Source organism: Perca flavescens, chromosome 19 (genome assembly GCF_004354835.1).
Source record: "Perca flavescens isolate YP-PL-M2 chromosome 19, PFLA_1.0, whole genome shotgun sequence".
NCBI lineage: Eukaryota > Metazoa > Chordata > Actinopteri > Perciformes > Percidae > Perca > Perca flavescens.
The window spans coordinates 32,311,891-32,334,324 of NC_041349.1; the positions used below are offsets into that span (position 1 = coordinate 32,311,891).

A 22,434-nucleotide genomic window follows, 5' to 3' on the forward strand; every position below is an offset into this window, starting at 1 on the left:
TGCTGATCATAGACAATGGCATATTATTGGATTAAGAAATAACACTACCTCTATAATATGGGCTTATTTTGGAGTTTGTGTTCCCAAAGACACATATGATCTATTAAAGGACACATGTCAGATAAAAGTGTGCAGGAGCTCTTACAAACACTGATTTTATTCTTCTTGTAAATACCATAAGAATTCCACAACATATTAAATTAGATCTTTTCAAAGGGAATTCAACACATTCTATAAATGAAAAAAAATGAAGATATTAGATATTAATATCAGAGCTTAATTTACACAAATAGACTATGATATCATCTTGAAATTTATTTAGATGTTTTTTTTTTCCATTTACAGTGCCAAATATACATGTCTATGAATGGAAATAATGAGGTTTGACAACATATTTGTTGAAATGAAGAGCTCAAGCGTCATTCTAATCTTTATAGGAACATGTTGAAACAAAGACTTTTAAAGTGAATGAATAATTAACCAAGTGAAAGCAGATGTCCTGTCCCTGGCCGGATTAGCTGGGGGGCCCCGGCAAAGATTTGCTGTTGGGCCCCCATTGCCCCGCCCCCTAACACTACTGCTTTCTGTGCATTGTGTGAGTGCCCTTTCACCCAAAAGTCCCATCAAGAACAGTACACACATCAGACTACACATGGCAGTACTCTTCTGCTGAAATACTGTGTGTAAACTAGTTTGGGGTAAACTGGTGAAACAAAAATTAATTTAGGAATATGTCAAATGTAAGCACTATATAAATCTAAATAATAAAAGCCTTAACACTAGATTTGGACCGTTGCAGGATCTGTAGGAACAATACCAACAAACAGATTTAGTAAATTAGCTTTACCACAAACTAATTGACACACAGTGAGTCTGGAGCTGTCTGAAATATACTAAATACATTTAAAACAAATCTCTTGTATGCTTTACATATATAACAACACTTTCAGTGGTTAATACGAATAAATGCAGTGTAAACAATGTCTCTAAATGTAGCAGGTTACTTTTTAGACAATAATTCTTGCTCGATATAAACAGTTCCAGCAAAGTTCCGTTTGATCCTCATTGGAAAGTTTTTTTCCTTTTTTATTCCGGCATTGCAGTTTAAATTTCCTGATGATCAGTCCATCCTCCTTCTGAAACAACACAGTGGCTCATGGCTGTGATGCTGTGTACGCTATTCAATTCAAGTTCATATTGAACACACAAAGCCATGACCTCTACCCGTCTTGCAGTCCCTGATTTGCCACTTTGCCCTTCTCCACACCAGGACGCACTTCTTGCTTCCCTTCATTTTGGACCGAGGGGGCGTCTTTCTCCAGTTAGTGTAGCTGACCGGCTCGCCGCCCGCCCACTCCCAGCGTCCTTTGCCATCCCTGTCATTCAGCCCTTAAACAGTAGGATAAAGATTAGTCAGTTGGATTATAAAATTGTACTCTACAATGTAAAACAAACACAAAAACAGAATGGTGTTGCAACAAATGTTTTAAAGATACCCACCTATCCAAAATGGTTTTCTTCCACTGAAGTCCCACAGCCAGTCCATGTCGACTTTAGAGAGAACACTTGCTAGAGTCCCTTTATATCTGAAATCAAAAGGACAAGAGGGAAAGTTTAAGTCTATTCTAAAGGATAACACAGTGCATCTAATTCAGATTATATAAAGTTGTTATGCATGACATACAACTAATCCGAAGCATGTATGTCCATGCTTTCTATATCCATTTCTCTGTTTATCCTTGAACACACAGCTCCATGGTAAACTGTACCTCTCCCTGCAGGCCCTGTTAGCTGTGCTCCATGTGGCCTTGTGCTCAGTGCTGAGGGTGTAACAGTGGCCACCATGAAAGGTCCAGCCCTGAGGACACATTTGGGCCTTCACCATCTGTGACTCAGAAAGAAATAGGCAGATATGTTGATTTGTAGGTGAACATTAAAGCTATAGTGTGTAGTTTCTGCCCCCCATGATGATTCCAAGTAAGGAACACCACAATCTTCTGAACATAGTCATACTGAGAAATCCAGAGAGAGTTGTGTGGAGCTGATAGTCTTAATTAGCTTTGTAGCAACTCATTTAGCAATGGCTTTTAAATGTAACGGACGCTAACGAATATAAAAAGGTTACACACTAAAGCTTTAATGATTTCAAATAATTTGTAGAGGTCTATCAACAATGTGTCAAGCAAAGAGACTAATTCACTCAAAGTATCATCTACAAACATTCCATATATGCAGATTTTCTGTACTGCTGTACATGCAGATGAACAGCACCAGTACCCGGAGGTCTTCGTTTACCCGTCGGTAAATCTCCGCTGGATGACTCGCTTCAGAAGAGTTGGAAATGTGTGACTTTTCGTCTTTGGCCTTAGGCTTAGCGCAGCGCCATTGCAACCGTAAACAACACTGGCTTGGCCACGTCATCCTCCCCAGCTCCACCCTCTCGTCCAAAAATCATAAGTTGGCGACGGCCAAATTGCCAAACTCGAGGCTTCACAACGGCAGTCCACAAACCAAATATAAATAAATAAAAAAAACGCAAAACAAAAATATTGCGTAGGTCAGATATCTTTCTCCCAGAGATGCAAAGAGGCTAGTACATGCTTATAACAAGTAGGTTCCTTCGTTGTCAAGCTATAATACCTGATCAGTTGGTGCCCAGGGTTTCCAGGAGACACCGTTGCAGTGAAAGAGCTGATTGGTAGTCTGGTTGAAATGCAGGAGTCCCATCAGTTCTGGCACACAGGGCTTGGGTATGGAGTTATCAGCTGTAGCCTATTTGCCATACAAATCCACAGGAAAGTTAATTTAGTGTTGCTTTAACTGGAATGCAAAACATTGTAAATAGGACATAGAAAGTTTGGAACGAGCGTGAGACATATTTGAGGAAAAGTGCAGAATGTTCCCATAGATAGTAAAGTGTCCCACAGTGGTAAAGATGCATTTATAGATGCACACATCAATAAGAACACAACCCACACATTCTGATCCTGAACTACGTTGTGAGATCAAATATCCTTTCATTCACATCAACTGTAAGGCCAGACTGTCTTCACCCCAAAAATGGCCATACTGTAGTTCGATTGTGAATAGCTTATAAAGGTCCAGTTTTACGTTTCTTGTAAGGCGGCGACCTCTAGAGGCCATGGTCATTTATTTTGGGAGCAAACAAGGTAGTAATTTTATAACATTTTTAAGAGTGCTAAACTCTGTTTAGGGAGGGTGGATGGGTAAAACACAGAACTTTCACTCAGGAGACCGAAGTTTGTGTCCCGTTTGAAACCAAAAGTCAATGGTCACTTATTTAAATTAACCAAACTTTGTTACCGACCTAAGTTTGTGACATAGTTGTCCGTGACTCAACATAGTTAAGTTAATAACTTCACCCAGGAGACCGCTGTTCGAGTCCCGTGTGAAACCAAAAGTCAACGGTCACTTTTTTAAGTTAACTGACTTTGTTACAGACCTAAGTCTGTGATGCAGTTACGCTCGTGAAATTGTCACGTCCATGAATCAATGTGGTTTTTTGTGTTATTGACATAGTTACGGCCATGATTTATTTTAAGCCAATATACATAAATAGCTGCCTCACTACATCCAGAAACAGCGACAACAAATGAGCACAAAAATGGTGATAAGAGCATGGATGAGATTGAAGCAATTGTACAGAGTGACAGAGGCAATAACTCTTAAATCAACATGTTAATGTTCCTAGCAACCTCTTTGTGAACTGAAAATGTTGTCGGTGGGAAGGGTACGTTGGTCCTGGTCGGTAAGGGCAAAACATAAGAGTCCAGCCCTTTCAACCATGAACATATTATCAAGCTAAAGGAATGATGTGATGCAAAATGGCAATTAGTCAACTATCAAGCAACTCCACGAGACATATTCTGGCAGAGAGTTACTCTTTGCTGACTTAACATTACACACATTTTCCAAGAATCAGAAGAGGACCAGCAACATTTGTACTCACGCGTCCTTTATTCGGTGCAGGTTTTTGAGGTTTTGAGATCTTTTTTTGAGGATCTGACTTTGACTTAGTAAGCACAGTTGACACCTGCTGCTGTGCTCCCCTGCTGACCACGCGGATGTTTGCCTTTCTGCCCTTCCTCAATGCGGAGGTGTCATCCTGTACTTGCATTTGCATGATGCCATGATACTGGAATTAAAGAGACAACAGAAATATAGACCGTTCTGGCTTTTAAAAGCTTAGATCAGTCAGTATCAGCGGCTGCTGCTTACCGTGTAAACAATGTCTGTCCCGTTGTGAAAAACTGATGAAGGTGCAATCTGAAAGATGAAACAGTTACAGTTTATTTTAAACTGCTCGTTTAAAGCCACAGCAAAAAAAAAGGAAAATGTCAACCTTGATGAAGTCAAATCCAGCGCTGATCTCTTAGAACAGGTACTTACAGACTTTGGGTTGTCCATAACTTTGAGTTTCTTTTTTGGGACATCTGCTCCAGGCCTGGAGATGCTGTCTCCTCGGGTCCAGATTACAGATTCAGTCCCGAGGGGCAGTTTCTCTAGTTGAATGGATCCATGCTGGGGGTATGTGTCTGAACGAATCTCTTTTCCACCAAGAACAGGGGCCTCCTGATCCTGGTTCAGCCTGTGCTGTCCTGTGGTGTTTTAACTTTCAGTCATGTTTGTGTCTTTGGGCAAATATCAACTCCCTGACTTTTAGACTTAATAAAACTATGACTTGTTGACAACAAAACTATACTATGGTGGTATGGGTAGACAGGACATTGCATACAGTCAAATCCCTTTAAATCCATAGCCATGTAAAAAGGGATAGTGGGAAGTGATGCAACCTTGCAAAGTTTCTCATAAGATCTGAAAACTATACAGCTGGGGTTTACTTTTACCTCTCCCTGAGTCCTTGATTGTGACTCGAGCCTTGTCGTCGCTGCCGATCACTGTGCCTTGAGGGGAGACCAGCAGCACTTCAAACATCTCCTCAGCCTCCTCCAGGTGATCCTGAATGATCTCACTTCTCCAGCTTCTCTTTGACACTCCTACATAGACAGAAACGTCACAACCGTTTACAAGAGCTGGTGCAGGTCTCACTTTGTCTGTTCTGTAGCTTTAATTTTTCACTATTCTGTTAACTGAAGTGAATTATGGTTGTTTTAGTTGTAGTAACACAATAGTCAGTGCTGTTACACTTTTACATGCATTTTTTGGACTTTTCACAAGGTCCACTTGTGATAAGATATTTTGCCAAAGCTTTTAGCTTTAAACATCTTGTGGCCTTCATCAGTGGATGGAGTTTGCTCAGTTTTCACTTGAGTGTGGAATTTTGAATACATAGTACGAGGTGGTTGTATATGGAGGGAGAAGGTAACCTCTGCCTCTGTTCAAAGATGGTCTCTGGTACGGGCATAGGAAGCATTGAAATGTGGGACAATCTTAATGCAGGGTCCTGGGGGTCCTTTGCTGTATTCTGTTGCCTTTTTAAAGTTGGTTTGATACTTTCAGTGGTGAAATGTAACTAAGTGCATCTACTCAAGTACTGTACTTAAGTAAAAATTTGAGGTACTTGTACTTTACTCTTGTTATCCCTCAACCTAGGAATGCATGGTGAAATACTGCCTGTATGAGATCGAAAACTCCAGGTCCAGTTTAAAATGAAAGCAGCAGAGGCTGCAATTTCCAGTTTTAGTTGCTAGTATGAGTCAAGCACTAAAATTACTGGATCTTACAGGCTGAGTAGTACTAACCATTATGAGTAAACCAAATTTTATTTTGTAACCATCTGGTGAAAACCTTGTATGTCCAAAACTATTGCTTTTCAGGAAATTAAAACATAATATTGAGCTCTATTGCTTTGACCATGTCAGATGAAATCACTGTTTAAATATTTTTAAAACCCACCCATAAAGGGTGACCAATAGCAAAAATTGGTACCTTTAAAAAAGCATAATGCTTTCTGTATCAGGAACATATTAGGACATACCTGGATCAAACTGAATGAGGGAAGAAGGGCTTATGAGGAAATCTTTTCCAGCTGTTGCAGTCACCTCCTTTACCTGCGATAAAGAAACATGACACAAAAACTCTAAAGGTCTTAAAATCTGTGAAAAAAAAAGCATCATGACTGAGTTAAATGTACGTATGTAGTGAGTTAAGCAGACTTTCAGACCTTGACAGTGATGTATGAAGACTCTGCCAGGTTTCCTTTTCGGATGATGTCCAGCGAGACAGTTCCCTGCTCCTCACGCACAGAGTACTCAGACTGAGACAGCTCCACTGAGGACCAGCTGAATTCAAGTCTGCAAGGCAAGGTCAAGCGCAGTGAAGACTTAACTGTAAATTCAAGATGTCATAAAAGTCAGTGTGACATGTTTTTTTTTTTTTCTTACATGTGAGAGGGCCCGGTGTTCCCTAAAGGATCAGACACTGTGAACTCCAGGCTGTCTGAGAGGGACTCCCTGTCTGAGTTGATGATGTAAGCAATAGTTCGCTTGTTCAGCTCTATCTGAGAGAAGCGTTGTGGTAAAAAACCACCTGCAAGAGCAAAAACAAAGACTGTTTTTTTTTCATTCTACAAAGTAAGTTAAGCTATGATTAAGATGGAAATCAATTGTATTTCCCAACCTGTAGTAATGTTTTCTAGGTAACCAAAGTAGGGCTGGCGAACAATGCAGAATATCAGCTCTTCTTCTCTGCTATCACTGTCTTGGGCCTTCAGCTCAAGAGATGAAATGAAGATCCCGCGCCGTCCGTCACTGAGAAGCTCTACTTTCCAAAGAGGAAGCAGCTTCACTACCTCAGGACACGACTTATCCAAAGGCTTGATCTGAAAGTATATATGTTTTGTTCAGAAAATAGAGATTGTTTAACATTTAACATCACTGAAAAGGAAGTAGTTTGGACTTGTGAAATCATGTGACATAGCCTATATGATAAACACAAATTTAACGGCCTACACCAGAGAACCAATGACTATGTTTACATGCACAAAATATTTCTTTATGGCTAATGAAAATAAATATTCCACTAATATTCCCATATACATGAAGTGTGTGTTTGACAGGGGTTGATGCCCTAACATGTCATTTATCACATAAAAATAGGGGAAAGTGGAGAAACAGCTGGAGCTCATATTTGGAAATTTGCACTTGCGTTTTCGGAGCTGTGATGAGTTGGCTGTGTGAGACCAGCCGGTCGGCCTACAAAAGCATTTACCAGCCGCCACAGCGTCGCTGGTATTGTTTTCACCTTGTGTGTCTGTGTGTTTGTGTGTCATGATGGCTTAATATGGTCCTGGAGAACCCTACTGTAGCGGAAACTACCACAGAGGCGGTGTTGAGTACTGTACATGTCATGTGTACATGTCTGGCTGTTTTGTTACCGGGATTGCGTCACAACTGTAAAAGAGGAACTCAACTTTACAGTTGTGTATTGAGATCACAATAGAGGCATAGACTATAATAATAAAATAATGGACGCAACAGCCGCGACATTACCCAGTTGTTTGTGGACTGCCGTTTTGAAGCCTTGAGTTTGACAAATTTGGCTGTCGCATCTTGGTTTTTTGAAACCATACGTGACGATTTTTGGGCAAGATGGTGGAGCTGGGGGGGATGCCAGTGTTGTCTATGGTTGCAATGGTGCTAATCTAAATGCTAAAGAAGGTAGCTTGGTAGGCAGAACGCTGAACAAGACCTTTTTAGGCGACCAAAATAGTCCACTAAACTTTGATGAAGTGAAGACACACACTGAGAGGGTCAAAGTCTGAGACGTGAATAGCACCCACAAACAAGTTTACAGCTATTTTAATGTACACAGTGCAATAAATGGGACCATAATTTACTAAATGAACATTATGCTGCATTAAAGAAGACTTGAAACTAGCAATTGAGCCAACAAACTCAAACAAATATTTACTGAGGTTATAGATCAAGTTAGAAGTAGGGTCACTTTCTTATAGACTTCTATAGAAACTGACTTCTTTTTGGAGCCAGCAAAGCCGCTCCCTCCTGGAAATGAGATAGAATGCAGGTTTAAGGCACTTCACTTCTGTCTATGGGTCCGAGCAAAGGTGCTGTAAGTAAGAAAAGAGCTCCCCCACTTAACGTGGCACCGTGGCTGGTGTAATCCCATCGCAAGATGGTCTCAAGTTACTATTTAAAATGGGTACAATCTTATTTCATTACTTACTTCGCTCAGCCCCTCCTTTACCCTACTCTCTCTCTCTGTTTCTCCATAGCTCGCTAGCTTGCCCCCACGGTCCATCCCCCCAAGGGTATATTCTTAACTCATCGTCTATCAGCTGTGATCGACTGAGGCTGCTGGAGAGTTGTGGCACAACCACAAAGCCTCTACACTCTTTAACACCTACCTGAATAGTGAAGAACACAGGTTCAGTATGCAACTGCCCGTCCAGCAGGAAACCCCGTTTGGTGCTGTCAGAGGCAGTAAAGGCAAATCGGTCGATCTGCGATGGCCCCCCGTCGTGTTTATATGTTACCTCCATCTCCTGGATATCTCTCTGGGTGAAGTTTGAGCCAGCAGTTAGTGTTCCACCACCTAAAAGCAGGCTGCCATACTGTGGAGGCTGGAGGAGGACAAAGGTCAGGGCGCTGGGTGGAGTGTCAGGGTCAGACATGACCAGGCAGTCAGGGCCCAGGATCATGGAGGAGCCTTGTGGAACGGAGAGGCCTTTGTTGGAGGACAGAGATGGCAAGAAGCGATCCACCATTTCCACTGCAATTTCAAAGCTTCCATTTCGGCTGGTTTTACCATTACTCACAACAAACCTGCCAAAACATACAACAGACAGATTGTCTGAACAAATGTGTTGCCCTTTTGATGTATACCCTCCTGTTTTTACCTCTTATGAGTTTCTCCTAATGTCAGCAATTGTTTGAGTTCAAAGTTATAAAAAGTTAAGAATGATGTCTTAAAATCATGTAACCGACATAAGAACAAAGGTGGCAAAAAGCTGTTTTGGGGTTTAAGAGAAGCCTATTTTTTGGATCTTGTGGCATTATGTTTGCATCTACTGAGAGTAATCCAAAGTGCGAGACCTTACATTTAAGCAAGGGCTTGGAAATGGTTGAGTTACAGTATTTGGTTAGAGATGTTTCAGTTAAGGTTTGCGTTTGTGCGGTTCAGGGGCCCATTTTACAAAAACGATCTGCAAGCACTGCAGTCAAATTTGCATGTCCTACAGGGCTCTCGCATGTTCATGAATGGTGGGCAAGGATGCCATTTGTTTTAATTACTAAAATATGTAAAAAAGTGGAAATTATCTCACTTGCAAATCAGAGTTTACAAATGTGGCCCCTAGTTCTTGTTAGTCATGTTTTTTTGAATGAAAACATGCAAACTGTTCCTGTTGCTTTCTAATCAGATGCTGTTCAGTTCCCATCTCTCACTCGTCTACAGGGACCTCCACCTACAACCACATCTTGTTTTAGGTTTACAATAAAATCTGAAATGTTTGAAACTTATCAACGCGTCTGGGACAGCTTATGACGAGAGCTTTTGGACTAAACAACTTATGATGACGGGCACGAGTGTGGATTGTGTGACAATTTAAGGGCAACCATTTAGAAACCTTAACCATTAAATGAGGTCAAACAGGATAACAGGATGGTTTAGTTCCTGAACTGCAAAGGCGTATATGCTAATGGTTTTCAGCCATTTGTCATGGCAATCTTAGTCTATATCTACGACGTTCCACATCCGGGATTGCTTCGTTGATTTTACTCTTTTTGGCCGGATGTCCGTTTCCTTTCGCTTTCTTTGTGTTGGAATTTTAAACTTGTGTGGATTTATGTGGACTGTGGTTAACTGTTCCTCAGATCTCTGCAGGGTAAATCCAGACAGCTAGCTAAACTATTTGTCCAATCTGAGTTTTCTGTTGCACGACTAAAACTACTTTTGAACCCGCCTCCGCAGCGCTGCGGAGAAAGGTCTGTCAAAGTGAGACTATGGCAATCTTAGTCTGGCTCAACGGTTGACATTGCTGGAATAAAGCCTAACATCCCGATGTCCCTCCTCTCTTGCTATCTCCGCTATCAGGGCTTATCGCCTCCCAGGACAGTTGTGATTGTGAAGAAATACAAACAAGCCAGAGCACTTTTTCCCCCTATCTAAGAATAGATAGCGGTGTAGCCAGACCATACTGCAGTTCCTACTTGGCGGAAGTTTTATTTACATAATAAGGTTAATGTAAATAATGTACAATGTAGTTAGCATAAGATCCACTTCTGACACCTAAACAACATCAAATCTGTGTTTTATACATAAATACATCTAACAATGGGAATTCATAATTTCAAGTTTTACAATGGTTTCTAGACTCACTGAAAGGTTTCTGTGGGTGTGATGGCTCGGTTGTCATGCACGTAAGCCACAAGGTTGGCTGCTATGTCCATCTGGCTGAAGGTGGAGATGCCCAGTCCGGGATGTTTGATGTACTCTATATGTCCGTGAGCAGGAGGGTTGGTGATGATATACAGAAGCTCCTCTGGTTTTTCTGTGCCATCGTTGGCTAACAGCACATCTGTAGTGAGAACCACACGATCTCCACGGCTGACGTTCGCTGGCTTCACAAAGATGGCAATATTTCCTGGAAATCATAGAAGACATTTAAAGGCTAAGTTAACACTGGGACCCCATCAGTATGAATTGACACTGGGCCGAGGGCAGGGAAATTATGTGGCCAGGCAGTCAATCATATCACAAGTAGACAATTTCATCCAAACCTATGTCTAATGAAGAATTTAAGAATGAATTCCAGTACCTTTTTCTAGATCTTTGACAGAGATGTGGAAGTGCTGCGGTGGTGATTGATTCTTTCCATCCAACAAGTAGAAGACAAAGAAGTCATGTGTTTTAGCGCTGTGCAGGCCTGTATGCATGTAGCGCAGAAGGTTCATGTCCACCATCTCCTGGGAGCAGTTTCTCCCCGCTGTCAGTGTCACCCAGTCCTGGCCTTCCTGAGACAGGAGCACAACACATCCCAGTGTCATCCCATGTTTACAGTGACAACTGACACAAATATCATATAAATGTCCCCAGTAGATGATTGAGCCAGAAACGTTCCATGTCCAAGCCAATTCCTAAGATCAACAACATTTTGACCATTCAAAACCAAAATAAATTGGTCTCCACCAACTCCTGAGAAAAATATCTGCCTCTTTAGCTGCTAAATGTTTACCAGCTCATCTCTAACTGCACCTGTCTGCTGTTTGCTGCTGAGCAGGTAGCGTACAGTGGCTTTGTCCAAGCTTTATAACTGAAAACAGCTGCCTGCTATTGCAGGAAACAAGTTTGATGAGAGTAAAGTTTTTGGGCCTGAAAACAAAAACAATGAGCCAAAAAAAACTAAAAGGCCATGCAGAGTTGAGGGGAACACAGAGTTGGTAATAATTTTTTGTGGGTTCATCCTTACAAGTGACATATTTTACATTACACAAAGTCATTTGTCCATTGTTAATATAAAAACATGTTTTCTGTCATACAGAGAGACTATTCATCACTATACAATATGAAATTCTAGCTATGAAGGGGACCCACTTAGAGGGTTTTCTAACTGTGTAAACTGTGCCACTTCACTTGACGCTGACCTAATCTTTAAATAGACTACAGTAAATACAGTATTTGTTTTCTACTTCCCAACTCTATCAATTGTCCTTTCCAGGGAAAGGTCTGATCTGGGTGAAGTTCAATGCATATTTTAGTGTTATGTTCTCATTGAAAAGGGCTAAATCTCACCTTTCTTCATGCGTAAGATGTCCAAATGTCGAAAGGCTATGACACAACCAAAAAGATACGGTATGATGCACAAGGCAACCATATGGTGAAGAACAAATAACTCTGAGCTTGTACTAGCTGATGATCCAGCATCTCCTGACAAAATGAAGCACCTGCATATTAAAGATAACAGTACTATTATAAACTTAATGAGCTGCGTCCGACCCATTCAAACTGGCTCCCCCAGATTTCCTTTTACACATTTTCAAATGTAAAATTCTATTTATACTTTGCCTTGGCTGAATACTTGATGGTTATTATTAACTGAGAGTATCTATATTTTCCCAGTATGCCCAGCAACATTGTAAATTCAATATTAAATCAATAGTCAATGTCAATCCATTGCTTTCCATACTGTAGTTTATCTAAACCTAGGGACCCCAGAGTCTAGGACCGCAACTGCCCATTTTCCTACATTTTAAGTAAAAAGCCTTGATCATTCACCATAGTGTCTGCTATAGCAGCAGAGCAGTAGCATTAATGATTTATTAGGCACAAATGGATGGTTGAGTGTGTTCCCCTCACTTAAAGGTACACTGTGTAGTGTTTTAAGTATTTTATTAGCTAAAATCAATGTCTTTATTCATAAATATGCCCTCATTGGTGTAAAATTACCTCTGCCAATGATCTGACTCTTATCTGTATTTACATTGGACGGGCAAGTCCAAGGAGGCTTCCATGTCGCCATTTTGAAAAACTGTAATCGCTGAGAGGGACATAAAGAACTAGCAACACTTTTTCGTTCTGAGCCAGCGTCACATGACTGAAACCAGCTGAAACGGAGAAGGAGATCAGCTCACTGCCCTGGCAAATTTGAAAGCCTGCACTGCACATCATCATGGAGGATCATACTTATGCCGAGCCACAGGAGAAGGAATCCTCGTCGCCAAAAAAGCAAATTAAAAAGGCAATGTGACCGGCGAATTCAAAACACGAGGGTAAACATCGGGGTAGCCTTTCCCAGGTGGAAAGATCTAATGAAGGAGAAAGACTTTCAAAGGGACGCTTTCTTCTCGACAGGTAAGTCAATGTTACGGTCTAAATTACAAGGGTAATTACTTACATTGCATACATGCTCACACTAATGATTCAGTGCAGTTTGTTTGAAATAACGAAACTCATCACCCGAAAGAACACTCGATGAATAGCTTCTTGGTACATAACGGCTACCGCCATTTCGCTAGATGGGATAAATTCCTACACAATGTACCTTTAACACAGTTAAATTGAAAGGGGACATAATATCTTCATATTATGTGTGTCTCTTGTAAGACACTGCACCAACCTTAAGCTGAAGTATTCCTTGGGTAGGAACACTATCAAATATGTAGCTGACCTCTGAAGAAGGAGTATCACTGTCCTGTGCAAACAGTGTAACACTGGAAATAAGCCTGGCTTCTCCTGGCTCCACGTCTACTCCATTGTTCCTGAAGGACAGATGATTGAGATAATGTTCAGTTACTTTCCCACAGTGATGTGATGACTCACTTTAAACAGGAACTGTAGAGAAGATGTTCGTCTGACCTGATGACACGAGGCTCCTCATCATTGACTGGCAGCACTTTAACCATCACTTGTCTTTGGATTTGATGCCTGCCATCAGTCAACTGGATGGTAAAACTGTCCTCCATATTCTCTGAGTCATCGTGCATGTACATTAGATCCATTCCTAAACGCAAATGATCAAACGATTTATTTGACTCATAAAAATATGTAATATTGAGTTTAAATTATTCTACAAATGCCTGCATGCTCAGTTTAATTTTATTTATTTTTTTCATTATAATTATCTTTTTTTAAGGTTATTTCTTTACTTTTATGGCCTTTAATTGACAGGACAGCTTGAAGACAGGAAGGAGAGAGGGGAGAAGACATGCAGCAAAGGGCCACGGGTCAGATTCGAAGCCGGGCCGCTGCCAAAGACTCAGACTACATGGGGTGCACACTCTACCAGGTGAACTAGAGGTCGCCCCCATTATAGCATTCTAAGAGTGGTGTTGTTGATAAATGTTTTTTTGTGATCCTCATCCTACTTAAAGGACAGGAGTTTTTCATGTTTCAATAGGTTGTTTTAAATCCGAGAAACAAAAATCTTCTCTGGGGTCCCACAAGGGTCAATCCTTGGGCCATTGCTCTTCAATACATGCTCTCGCTTATTATTCTTATAAAGAAACACAATATATCCTACTATTCATATTCTGATGACACACATTTGTACATTTCATTTTCCTCTGATGATCTCAGACCTGTAAACAAACTATTAAACTGTATTTATGATATGCATCAGATGGCCGCCCACCAAAAGCCAGGTTCCGTCAGAGGTTTCTGTCTGGAAGTTTTTCCTTGCTGCTGTTGCACCAAATGCTTGCTCTTGAAGGCATTTTTGGGTCTCTGTAAATTATGTGGGTGGTCTAGACCTACTCTATCTGTAAAGTGCCCTGATATAACTTCTGTTAGGATTTGACACTATAAATAAAATTAACCTGAATTGAATTGTTAGTTCTTCATTCAGTCTTCTTGCTGTGGCAGGTAAGTTGTTTTGCGCACAGCTATGGAACTGACTGGGCTGACTGATGCATCTGTGTCACACTGCATCAATGTGCCGCAACTTCGGGAGTCTAGTTAATGTGTCATGTGCTCATGTGTTAATGTGTGTGTCATGTGTGCATTCCATTCAATAGAGACAGAGCGCATTTTAAGTCCCGCCCCCAAGGGGGAAAAGAACTCTCCGCTTTCCATTGACTTGTATTGCATGAAGGTGCCTCCTCGTCAATTTTGTCTGCTAGCAAACAACAGAAAAATGCCTTAAAGCTGCTGTGGTGACATTCAGTATCAACAATGTGAAAAACCCATAACTTAAGTTTTTATAAGCTGCCGACCTGAAAAACCTGAGCTTTTATGAAGAAAAAACAGACGTGTATGGATACAGACGTGAGGAATCAGCCGAGAGAATGGAAAGACTGTGGGATCGTGACACTAAGCTAACAATATGTCCAACGTTAGTTGTGTTAGCTTAACTTACAGACAGATAGTTAGGTTAAAACTGACATTTTGATATTTGACTTAGTAACAAAATGCTGGCTGCAAACTTAGGCACCTTCCAGCAATACAAGTCAATGGAGAGTTAGTTATCTTGTGCCCGGACTCGTTTTATGTTACTGAGTTGCATCGCTCACAACATCATTTTACAGTGTTCTTGAGTCTAGCAGAAGTGCTGTGTCCCCAAATTTCAGCAAGTAAAACTAAATCATAACTGGTCATTTTGTTAGTTTGACCAGTATAAATGGTGATCTTTCCCATAGGACATGAAGGCAGCATTAGCACTGAGCTGACTTTAACGGTCACGGGACAAACTGTTACCCATAGCAGATTAATAAATCAATGACCTGAACTACCAATGTATTGTTAATTTCAGTCATTTGAGTGAAATAAGACTTCAGAGCTGATATATAAGAAGTACCATTTGAAAGATCTATCATTGTGAAGTCAACCACAGGGGGTGGAGGACTGGCTTCTCCTCTCCTGTAGATGGGCTTTTCACTGCTGTGGGTGATGATGCTGCCATGCTGTGGGGCTCTGACCACACTGAAGAGCATGCTGTTCTTGGGGACATCCAGATCAATCGCATGTAAAACTGATGAGTCCAGCTGCTTCATTTCTCCTTCTCGTACCTCATCACAGAAGGATAGCATAGAACATTGGACCATATCTTGTGAAGAAAAACTGATAGGAATGTCTCGTTTTGGTTGTCAGTAGTGAAACTGACCATAAAAACTTACTGTGATGTTCCGAGCCACAAACTGTGGGATCTCATCGTTTGTTGGGTTAATAATAACGTAGAAGGGGACATGGGCAGAGCTGTGTATGCCGTCTGACACACAGAGCATGAACTGGTCAGCTGTGGGCTCCATCCTCTGGTGTCTGGACTGTACATAGTTCACATGACCGTCAATGATGTCTTTGTATATAAAGGAAGCTGGGGAAAAGGAGTACAGACAGAAAAACACATTAAATATTATATTGTTTTGTTTCCCTACCTGATGAAAACATACATCATAATGCAGGCTGTCCTCATTCACTGTTATATACTGTACCTACGAATTGTAATGCACTGTAATTCGTATGTAATCCACATATTTATTACTGTAGGCCCCACACTGACGTTTGCTATAGGGCAGCGACCTCTAGTGTCTGTAGTAATAATGCCCGGAGAAAAGAAGGAAATCAGGTGACGTAGTTTGAGGGTGTCAAAATCTGCATAGGGAGGGAGTTGGGGTGGTGGATAGGTCCCGAAACTCCCGAAATACTTGACTTTAAACGTACAATATGTAACTTTCTGCCGCTAGGGGTCTTGTTGTAACGCTAGCTAGCTACTAAACGAGGCTGAGAGACGGGTGTGGGTGGGGATTGTCGGGGAAATCTCCGCGATAGCGAGCCAGGACGGTCGATGCCTGTTGTGCAGCAGCAGAACATCTCCCAGCTGCCCGGAATTATCTCCCCTTCACTTTTCAGTAATCTTCACCCACCTTTTGTCGGGTTAATTTAGCTAACCGTAAAGACAGCTAAACGCGAAGGGGGGAGAAATTCGGCACATACACCGGTAGCGCTACGGAGATGTAGCTAGCTACCGCTATGGATGTTGCCGCTGTTGTGACTCGGTGCTGGGTTTGATATAGTCTGTTTCCCGATGTTTAATATAACTGCCGTTAGCGTCGTAAGCACCAGGCACAGGAGATAAGTTCTGGCCGGGGGTTGCTGTAATGGAAGTAGCTGGCTGATAGCTGACATGGGGCTAACGGTAACTAGCTAGCTTTATGTCCCGGGGCTGTTGTCAGCTGTCATCCCAACTGAGTCTCTCTGCGCCGGGGGAGTGAGGCAGACAGACCGGGGTGTGCTACTTTGGCTAAATTAGCATTAGATTAATCGTCTATCTATACAGCTAACGTTAACGTTACTAGTGAAGTTATTCGTGGGTTAGCTCAGTCCTGTTAGCTGTGGTCGAAACAGTCATACTAAAAATAACTATTAGCGTGTTGAACGATGTTGTAACCTCAATTTTACCCACAAAGCTTTAGCATCAACGTTAGCACATTGTAGTAACGTCAAGCTGGTATCGATATTGAACTTTCAAAATAGATAACGTCTCTGTTGTATTACTGTGATAAAAAGTGGGATGTAATTAATCACAAAATTATGCTGTATGGCAAAAAAAAAGCAGTATTACAGTTACAAGTATTTTTTTTCTGTGACATTGTATGATTTACAATTACTCCTGAACGTATCATCTTGGTGCCAGCGTTTTGACGGAAGTTAGAGTAACTGGAGGGTGAAAGGTTATATGACGCCACTGACGGGCGACTAAAGGAAACGTGCCGTGTCTGAAAATAAAATAACAGATTTCTCTGGGTTTGACATTTGGTGGAAAAATTTGGGATAGTGTAAGAACACAACTCATAAAAATATATAACATAGGTATGGTCATTTTTAGACATTTTAAAGCAGAAATGTTACATATTGTACCTTTAACCCGAAGAGACCAAAAGTTATTATTTGAATTCAAACCACAAACTTTTTTCTGATCTTAACCAGTCGTTTTGGTGCCAAAACCTAACCATCACGGTCACGTAATGTTCCCAGTTGATTATTTACAGCATTAAATACAAGGGTCATATTTCTAAAGATATCATACAAACCTGTTAATGAGAATATATGTTGCATAATGCTTACCTATGCTTATACCCGTGTTGCTTTTCTCAAATCCAGGACTAGGCAGGACATTTTCAATGTAGCCAAACTGGGGCGGAGAAATCAGACTGACCACCAGTTGGTCCAGAACGGTGTCCACGTCAGAGGCCTTCAAATGAGATGCAGTTATTGGTGCAGACCCACCTTCATCCACAATAAATATGTCTCCTACAAACAGAAAAAGACAAATCACGCTTTAAGCTTTAAAAAACAACTTATAAAAATGATTAACCATATAACCACAGTATTTGTATATTGGTCATCCAAATCAAATTATTTTATTTTGTTGTTTTTCTATTTTTCTATTGTAAGATTATGGCTGCCATTTTTAGTCAAGTTAGTGACTATTTTAACCACTGTGTTGATTATACCATGTTTGTAACTATTATTATAGCTTTATTATCATTGTCATCAGATTTTAGCTTACAATGATATCCTTCATTGTATTCTCTTTGTATTTCTTATAGACCACAGACACCAACTTACAGTAAAATATCTAGTTTTCACACACAATGTACAGCAACTCAAAATAAAGCTCTGTGAAGATAGAGTCTTCTCTGGAGCCTGATTCTGTGACTGGAGTCAAGTCTATATCTGCCACCTGAATCAGCTTAGTTGTGGGAGTTCATAACCGCTCGTTTCAGAGGGGACCCCTTGTGGTTCCGGGCCCGAGTTTTATCTATTTGAAGTGGTCCTCAATTTGGTGTAATTGAAAAGAATAAACTAGCTTGGCTAACATGTTGACAAAGAGTTGCGTGCTGAGAGTCTGAAATCCACATCTGAGAAATGTAAGGCTTTTAGCCTAAAAATGGAGCTAAAGAAGCTAAAAACTAATTAATATATATAAAAATTGAATGGATTCAGTAGATCTCCACAGAAATGGTCAGCCACAACTGAATATTATCAGCTTATAAACTTGACAAGCTAACATTAGCATTAACACTGGCTTATTTACACATCTAACACAGCAACATTAGCGTTCATTAGTATTTGAGCCACGTTTGTGTCCACCTGTTAAGTTAAAGTCCAATTCTCATACTCCTTAGCTCTGGTTTGGTCTCCAACAAATTGTGCTAATAAACCTTTTTCATGGCAGACATTTGAAATTGTCATTGCAGGACACACACAGGTGTAACTACAGTAATAACACAGTTTCATCATTATTTTGCACAATAGTGCATTTGTAATTCAAGTTCTAGCTCAAAGCTGGTTCTTTGGACACTTTTTGACTGAGTTAGAAATGGCCCACCTGTTGTTAGAGAAGGTGGTTGGCTGTCAACTGGGAACACCGTGATGTGGAGGTCATACACAGGCAGACTGTGTCGTACATGCAGCTGAGTCATGTCTCTGGTCCTGGAGGGATTTCCTTCACCGCAGCATAGAGGAAAGTTTTCTGTTTCTCCGTCAGAAATAACAAAGGTGATGGCGTCATGGCGAGGAGTGAGTCCAATCTCCAATCCTAAAACCACAATATTATAAAGTGCTTTTAGAGACAGTCCCTGTCCATTGTGTGATGGATAGATGGATAGATGGATGGATGGATGGATGGATGGATGGATGAATGAATACATAGAAGGACAGACAGACAGCGTGATGGAGTGTGTGTGTGTGTGTGTGTGTGTGTGTGTGTGTGTGTGTGTGTGTGTGCGTGTGTGTGTGTGTGTTAAGGAGCCTAATAGCAGAGGGGATAAAGCTGTTCCTCTTTGTTTTAAATAAACAGTGGCAGCATACAGTATCTCCTGCAGAGGGCAGTATCTGAAAGCAGGTGCTGAGGTGCTTATACTTGTTCATCTCTCCAAAACAATGTACTGTATATGTTACATGTCAAGGTGCTTTGTAAAATAATTATGTATTGTAATGTGTGGAACAGCTAGAAGCTCCCAATTAGCATAAGGCAAAAGTAAAAAAGTCACAAAGACTATAAACCAGAGATCTTCAACAGGGGATCCGGGACCCCTAGGGCGTCCTCAGAATGTTTTGGAAGTTTTTTTCAAAAACTAAAGTGTCTCAACATGAATCCAACCTATTATTAGCGGGTTTAAATCAGCCTATTTGTGAAAAAAAACAAAACATTGATAGGCTTACTGCCCCATAGGTAAGGTAGTCACTAAGGTAGCCATCCACAGATACAAGTAATCCTAAGGATTCACTGTGCCACATGTATGTTTAACATTATAAAACCATGCCAACAATTATTATTTTAATAGCTTTTAATCTATGTACTAAAAAGTTATGTATAAAAGCTTTTGCCCGCCCTACACATTATTATAGGCCCAGTTTAATATGCAACTTAATTTTATACAATATATGTAGTAGGGGGTCCCTGATCCATCTCTCTTAGTTAAGGGGTCCTTGGCTTAAAAAACACTGAAAACCCCTGGTATTAACTAAATGTCAACTTAATTTTTGTCCCATTTACTTTATAACAGGAAATATATCGGAATAATGCACTTCCCCTAAAATAGATAAATAATGTTGTGCAATTAAAAACAATGTGTGACTTGGGTTTCCCCTCCACAACAGCTTGACAACCATTTTTGCTCCTTAAATGTGGATACAGAGCTAAAGTACACATATCTTTGTATTGCAGCTGCTGATAGTTGACATTTCATGAAATTGAAGCTACACAGTATATGTAACTGGTAACTGGTAAAAGAACTAGTTTAACATTTGGGTATGGGACATTCTTACATTCTTAACCTGCTGCCCACCTGTGTGTTTGTAGGTGATGATCCCTGCAGTAATGTCTGCCTGGATGAAGCGATCAACCACAATGGAGTTTCGGACAACGACACCATGATATGGCTGCCGGGCGATCAGGAAGACCAGGCTGCTGTTGTCGCTGTCTGCATCAGCAGCGTAGATATATTCAGCTGTGATGACTATTTCCTGTCCCTCCGCACAGCTGAGAACTGGTTTCAAACCAGCAACCAACACTGGGACCTCATCATTGATGGGAATCACCTGGAGATAATAATCAAAACTTGATCTGTGCATAAGAAATGCAATAAGGAAAAACAGACAGAACAAACATAAAGACAGGAACAGAATGTCATAAAAATAAGATGAAATAGAATACATAGAATGCATAACATAAGATGGAAAATAGAACCCACTGAATAATTATAAAAAACATGCAGGGTAGAGGGTCAGGTCAGGTGCTGATCCAAACCTTGTTGTTATTGGTATGGCATCCAAAGGGCATGCATTTGACATGCAAGGCACTTTAGTATAAGCATTAATGGTTCAGTTTTTAGGCCTGAGGATGTACCAAGTTACCAAGAATGTAATAATGGTTGTCCATTGCTATTACCTTCACTTTCAGGACAAAACTGTCTGAATTGGTTCCATCAGTTGTAATGAATTCAATGGTGTCCTCTACAGTTTCTGAGCTGTCGTGATTGTACCTGATTGACAAATGACAGACACAATTCAGATTTGATATGGGATGATGATAGGTGAATTAAAGTCAGAGATCTGTTCTAAGCAGCTTTGATACTTGATTACTTAACTACCTCGCACTATATATCCTAAAAAACATTTCAAACGCCAGCTGGTGACAAGTATCCAGATTTACAGTGTTCTTAGAAGCATATAGTGATAAAGTGATACTGTGCTTTTCCACTGAGAGCTGGTGTACCTGAGCTTACATCAATATGTTCTTTTAAAACTGCATGCCTTGGTAATGGAAGTTTTGGTCTTTTTTTCCCTTATGGCATATAAAAAGTAATACTAATAGAACAAAACTTGAATCAACTGTATAATCAGTACATTTTAAATTACTTCATTTGGCCACTTGGGAGCAGAACTCCACTATAAGCAATGGGTAATGTGATAGCAAAACGTTGACTATTTAGCAGACACAAATCAACATTAGCATTTATTGGAGTCCCGTTTCTGTCATATTCACTTTTCATTTAGCTCTGTTTTGGTCTCCAACTCCTGAGTAAAGTATTTAACACATTAGCCATAATAACCTGAGAATTGGATGGATATTAAGACTGTGTTTGTTCTGCCATATAGTGGTCAGAATCAGACAAAACCACTGAAACTGTTCTCCAGATGTATGCAGGGTTACAATTTTATTAGATACAACATCTAATGCAAGCCAACAGCCCTTAGTAATTCTTAATGTTCAGTTTTGGTTATATAAGTACATCCAATGCTATGTCTTTTGTTTAGACTGCAGTTAAAAGTGCTGTTGTATTGAACTGTATTATAAAGGAAAATGAGGAAACAAAATTAAGGATATCTGACCTAACTTTAAAGCTTTTTAGGTCTTGCACAGTGAAAGAGTGGCCTGGATTTAATGGGAGTCCACCTAGCTGCAGAGCTCCATGCTGTGGTTCCCTCTGAAGCACCACTTGCAGGGCTTCTTCCATCGAGTCCACGTCTGACAGCAACAAGTGCTCAGGGCCGATCCAGCACTTCCCTCCCTCATCTACAGTCAGAGGGTTGGTAATAACCTGAAACAGAACGAATCCACGGTTTTCTATACACATATTCACATTCAAGAAATAGGAAATATATACAATTGCATTTTCTTTTCCACCTGTGGCGGCTGGTTGTCTACTGGCACCACAGTGATGTTAAAGCAGATCCCAGTGACTGTTTTGCCCAGGTGGTTGGTTACAGAGAGAACAAACTGGATATACTGGGGGTAAGGGCCAATGTCCAAGACTGGAGGCATGTAGGCTACTTTCATGAAGTTCACTGCATGCTGTAAACAAACAAAAGAAAAAATGGATACGTTTTGGATGAGCTAGTCTGACTGCATTTGTTCCTGAATAAAGAACTAAAATAATTACCTGTGTGAAGAGCCTCAGCAGTGGTGCATTGGAGTCTTTGGTGAATTTGGGTACGCTGTCCACTAAGAACAACCTTCCAGCATCTGGACTGCTGCTTATGATGACAACA

The 22,434-nt window shown here is 40.7% G+C and overlaps 1 protein-coding gene across 5 annotated transcripts in view; it reads right to left on the reverse strand.

The window, feature by feature from the left end:
* Window positions 1-330: 330 nt before the first annotated feature.
* Window positions 331-22,434, reverse strand: part of frem1a (Fras1 related extracellular matrix 1a) — a 43,034-nt gene continuing 20,930 nt past the window's right edge. For 2 of the 5 annotated variants that reach the window (XM_028564714.1, XM_028564715.1), the window contains exons 12-37: window positions 22,326-22,419; window positions 22,070-22,237; window positions 21,775-21,983; window positions 20,831-20,924; window positions 20,229-20,481; window positions 18,767-18,976; window positions 17,500-17,685; window positions 15,552-15,748; window positions 15,233-15,443; window positions 13,297-13,441; window positions 13,058-13,199; window positions 10,760-10,955; window positions 10,321-10,585; window positions 8,348-8,765; window positions 6,601-6,802; window positions 6,366-6,510; window positions 6,146-6,275; window positions 5,960-6,032; window positions 4,869-5,018; window positions 4,411-4,619; window positions 4,240-4,287; window positions 3,971-4,156; window positions 2,641-2,772; window positions 1,770-1,885; window positions 1,501-1,586; window positions 331-1,389 (exon numbers count right to left, since the gene is read on the reverse strand). In XM_028564714.1, the coding sequence (XP_028420515.1) occupies window positions 1,193-1,389; window positions 1,501-1,586; window positions 1,770-1,885; window positions 2,641-2,772; window positions 3,971-4,156; window positions 4,240-4,287; window positions 4,411-4,619; window positions 4,869-5,018; window positions 5,960-6,032; window positions 6,146-6,275; window positions 6,366-6,510; window positions 6,601-6,802; window positions 8,348-8,765; window positions 10,321-10,585; window positions 10,760-10,955; window positions 13,058-13,199; window positions 13,297-13,441; window positions 15,233-15,443; window positions 15,552-15,748; window positions 17,500-17,685; window positions 18,767-18,976; window positions 20,229-20,481; window positions 20,831-20,924; window positions 21,775-21,983; window positions 22,070-22,237; window positions 22,326-22,419 (4,462 nt within the window). In that variant the 3' untranslated portion in view covers window positions 331-1,192. Of the gene's footprint in view, window positions 1,390-1,500; window positions 1,587-1,769; window positions 1,886-2,023; window positions 2,489-2,640; window positions 2,773-3,970; window positions 4,157-4,239; window positions 4,288-4,410; window positions 4,620-4,868; window positions 5,019-5,959; window positions 6,033-6,145; window positions 6,276-6,365; window positions 6,511-6,600; window positions 6,803-8,347; window positions 8,766-10,320; window positions 10,586-10,759; window positions 10,956-13,057; window positions 13,200-13,296; window positions 13,442-15,232; window positions 15,444-15,551; window positions 15,749-17,499; window positions 17,686-18,766; window positions 18,977-20,228; window positions 20,482-20,830; window positions 20,925-21,774; window positions 21,984-22,069; window positions 22,238-22,325; window positions 22,420-22,434 lie in introns of those variants that run through there. The other 3 variants (XM_028564716.1, XM_028564717.1, XM_028564718.1) reach the window with 3 other exon arrangements.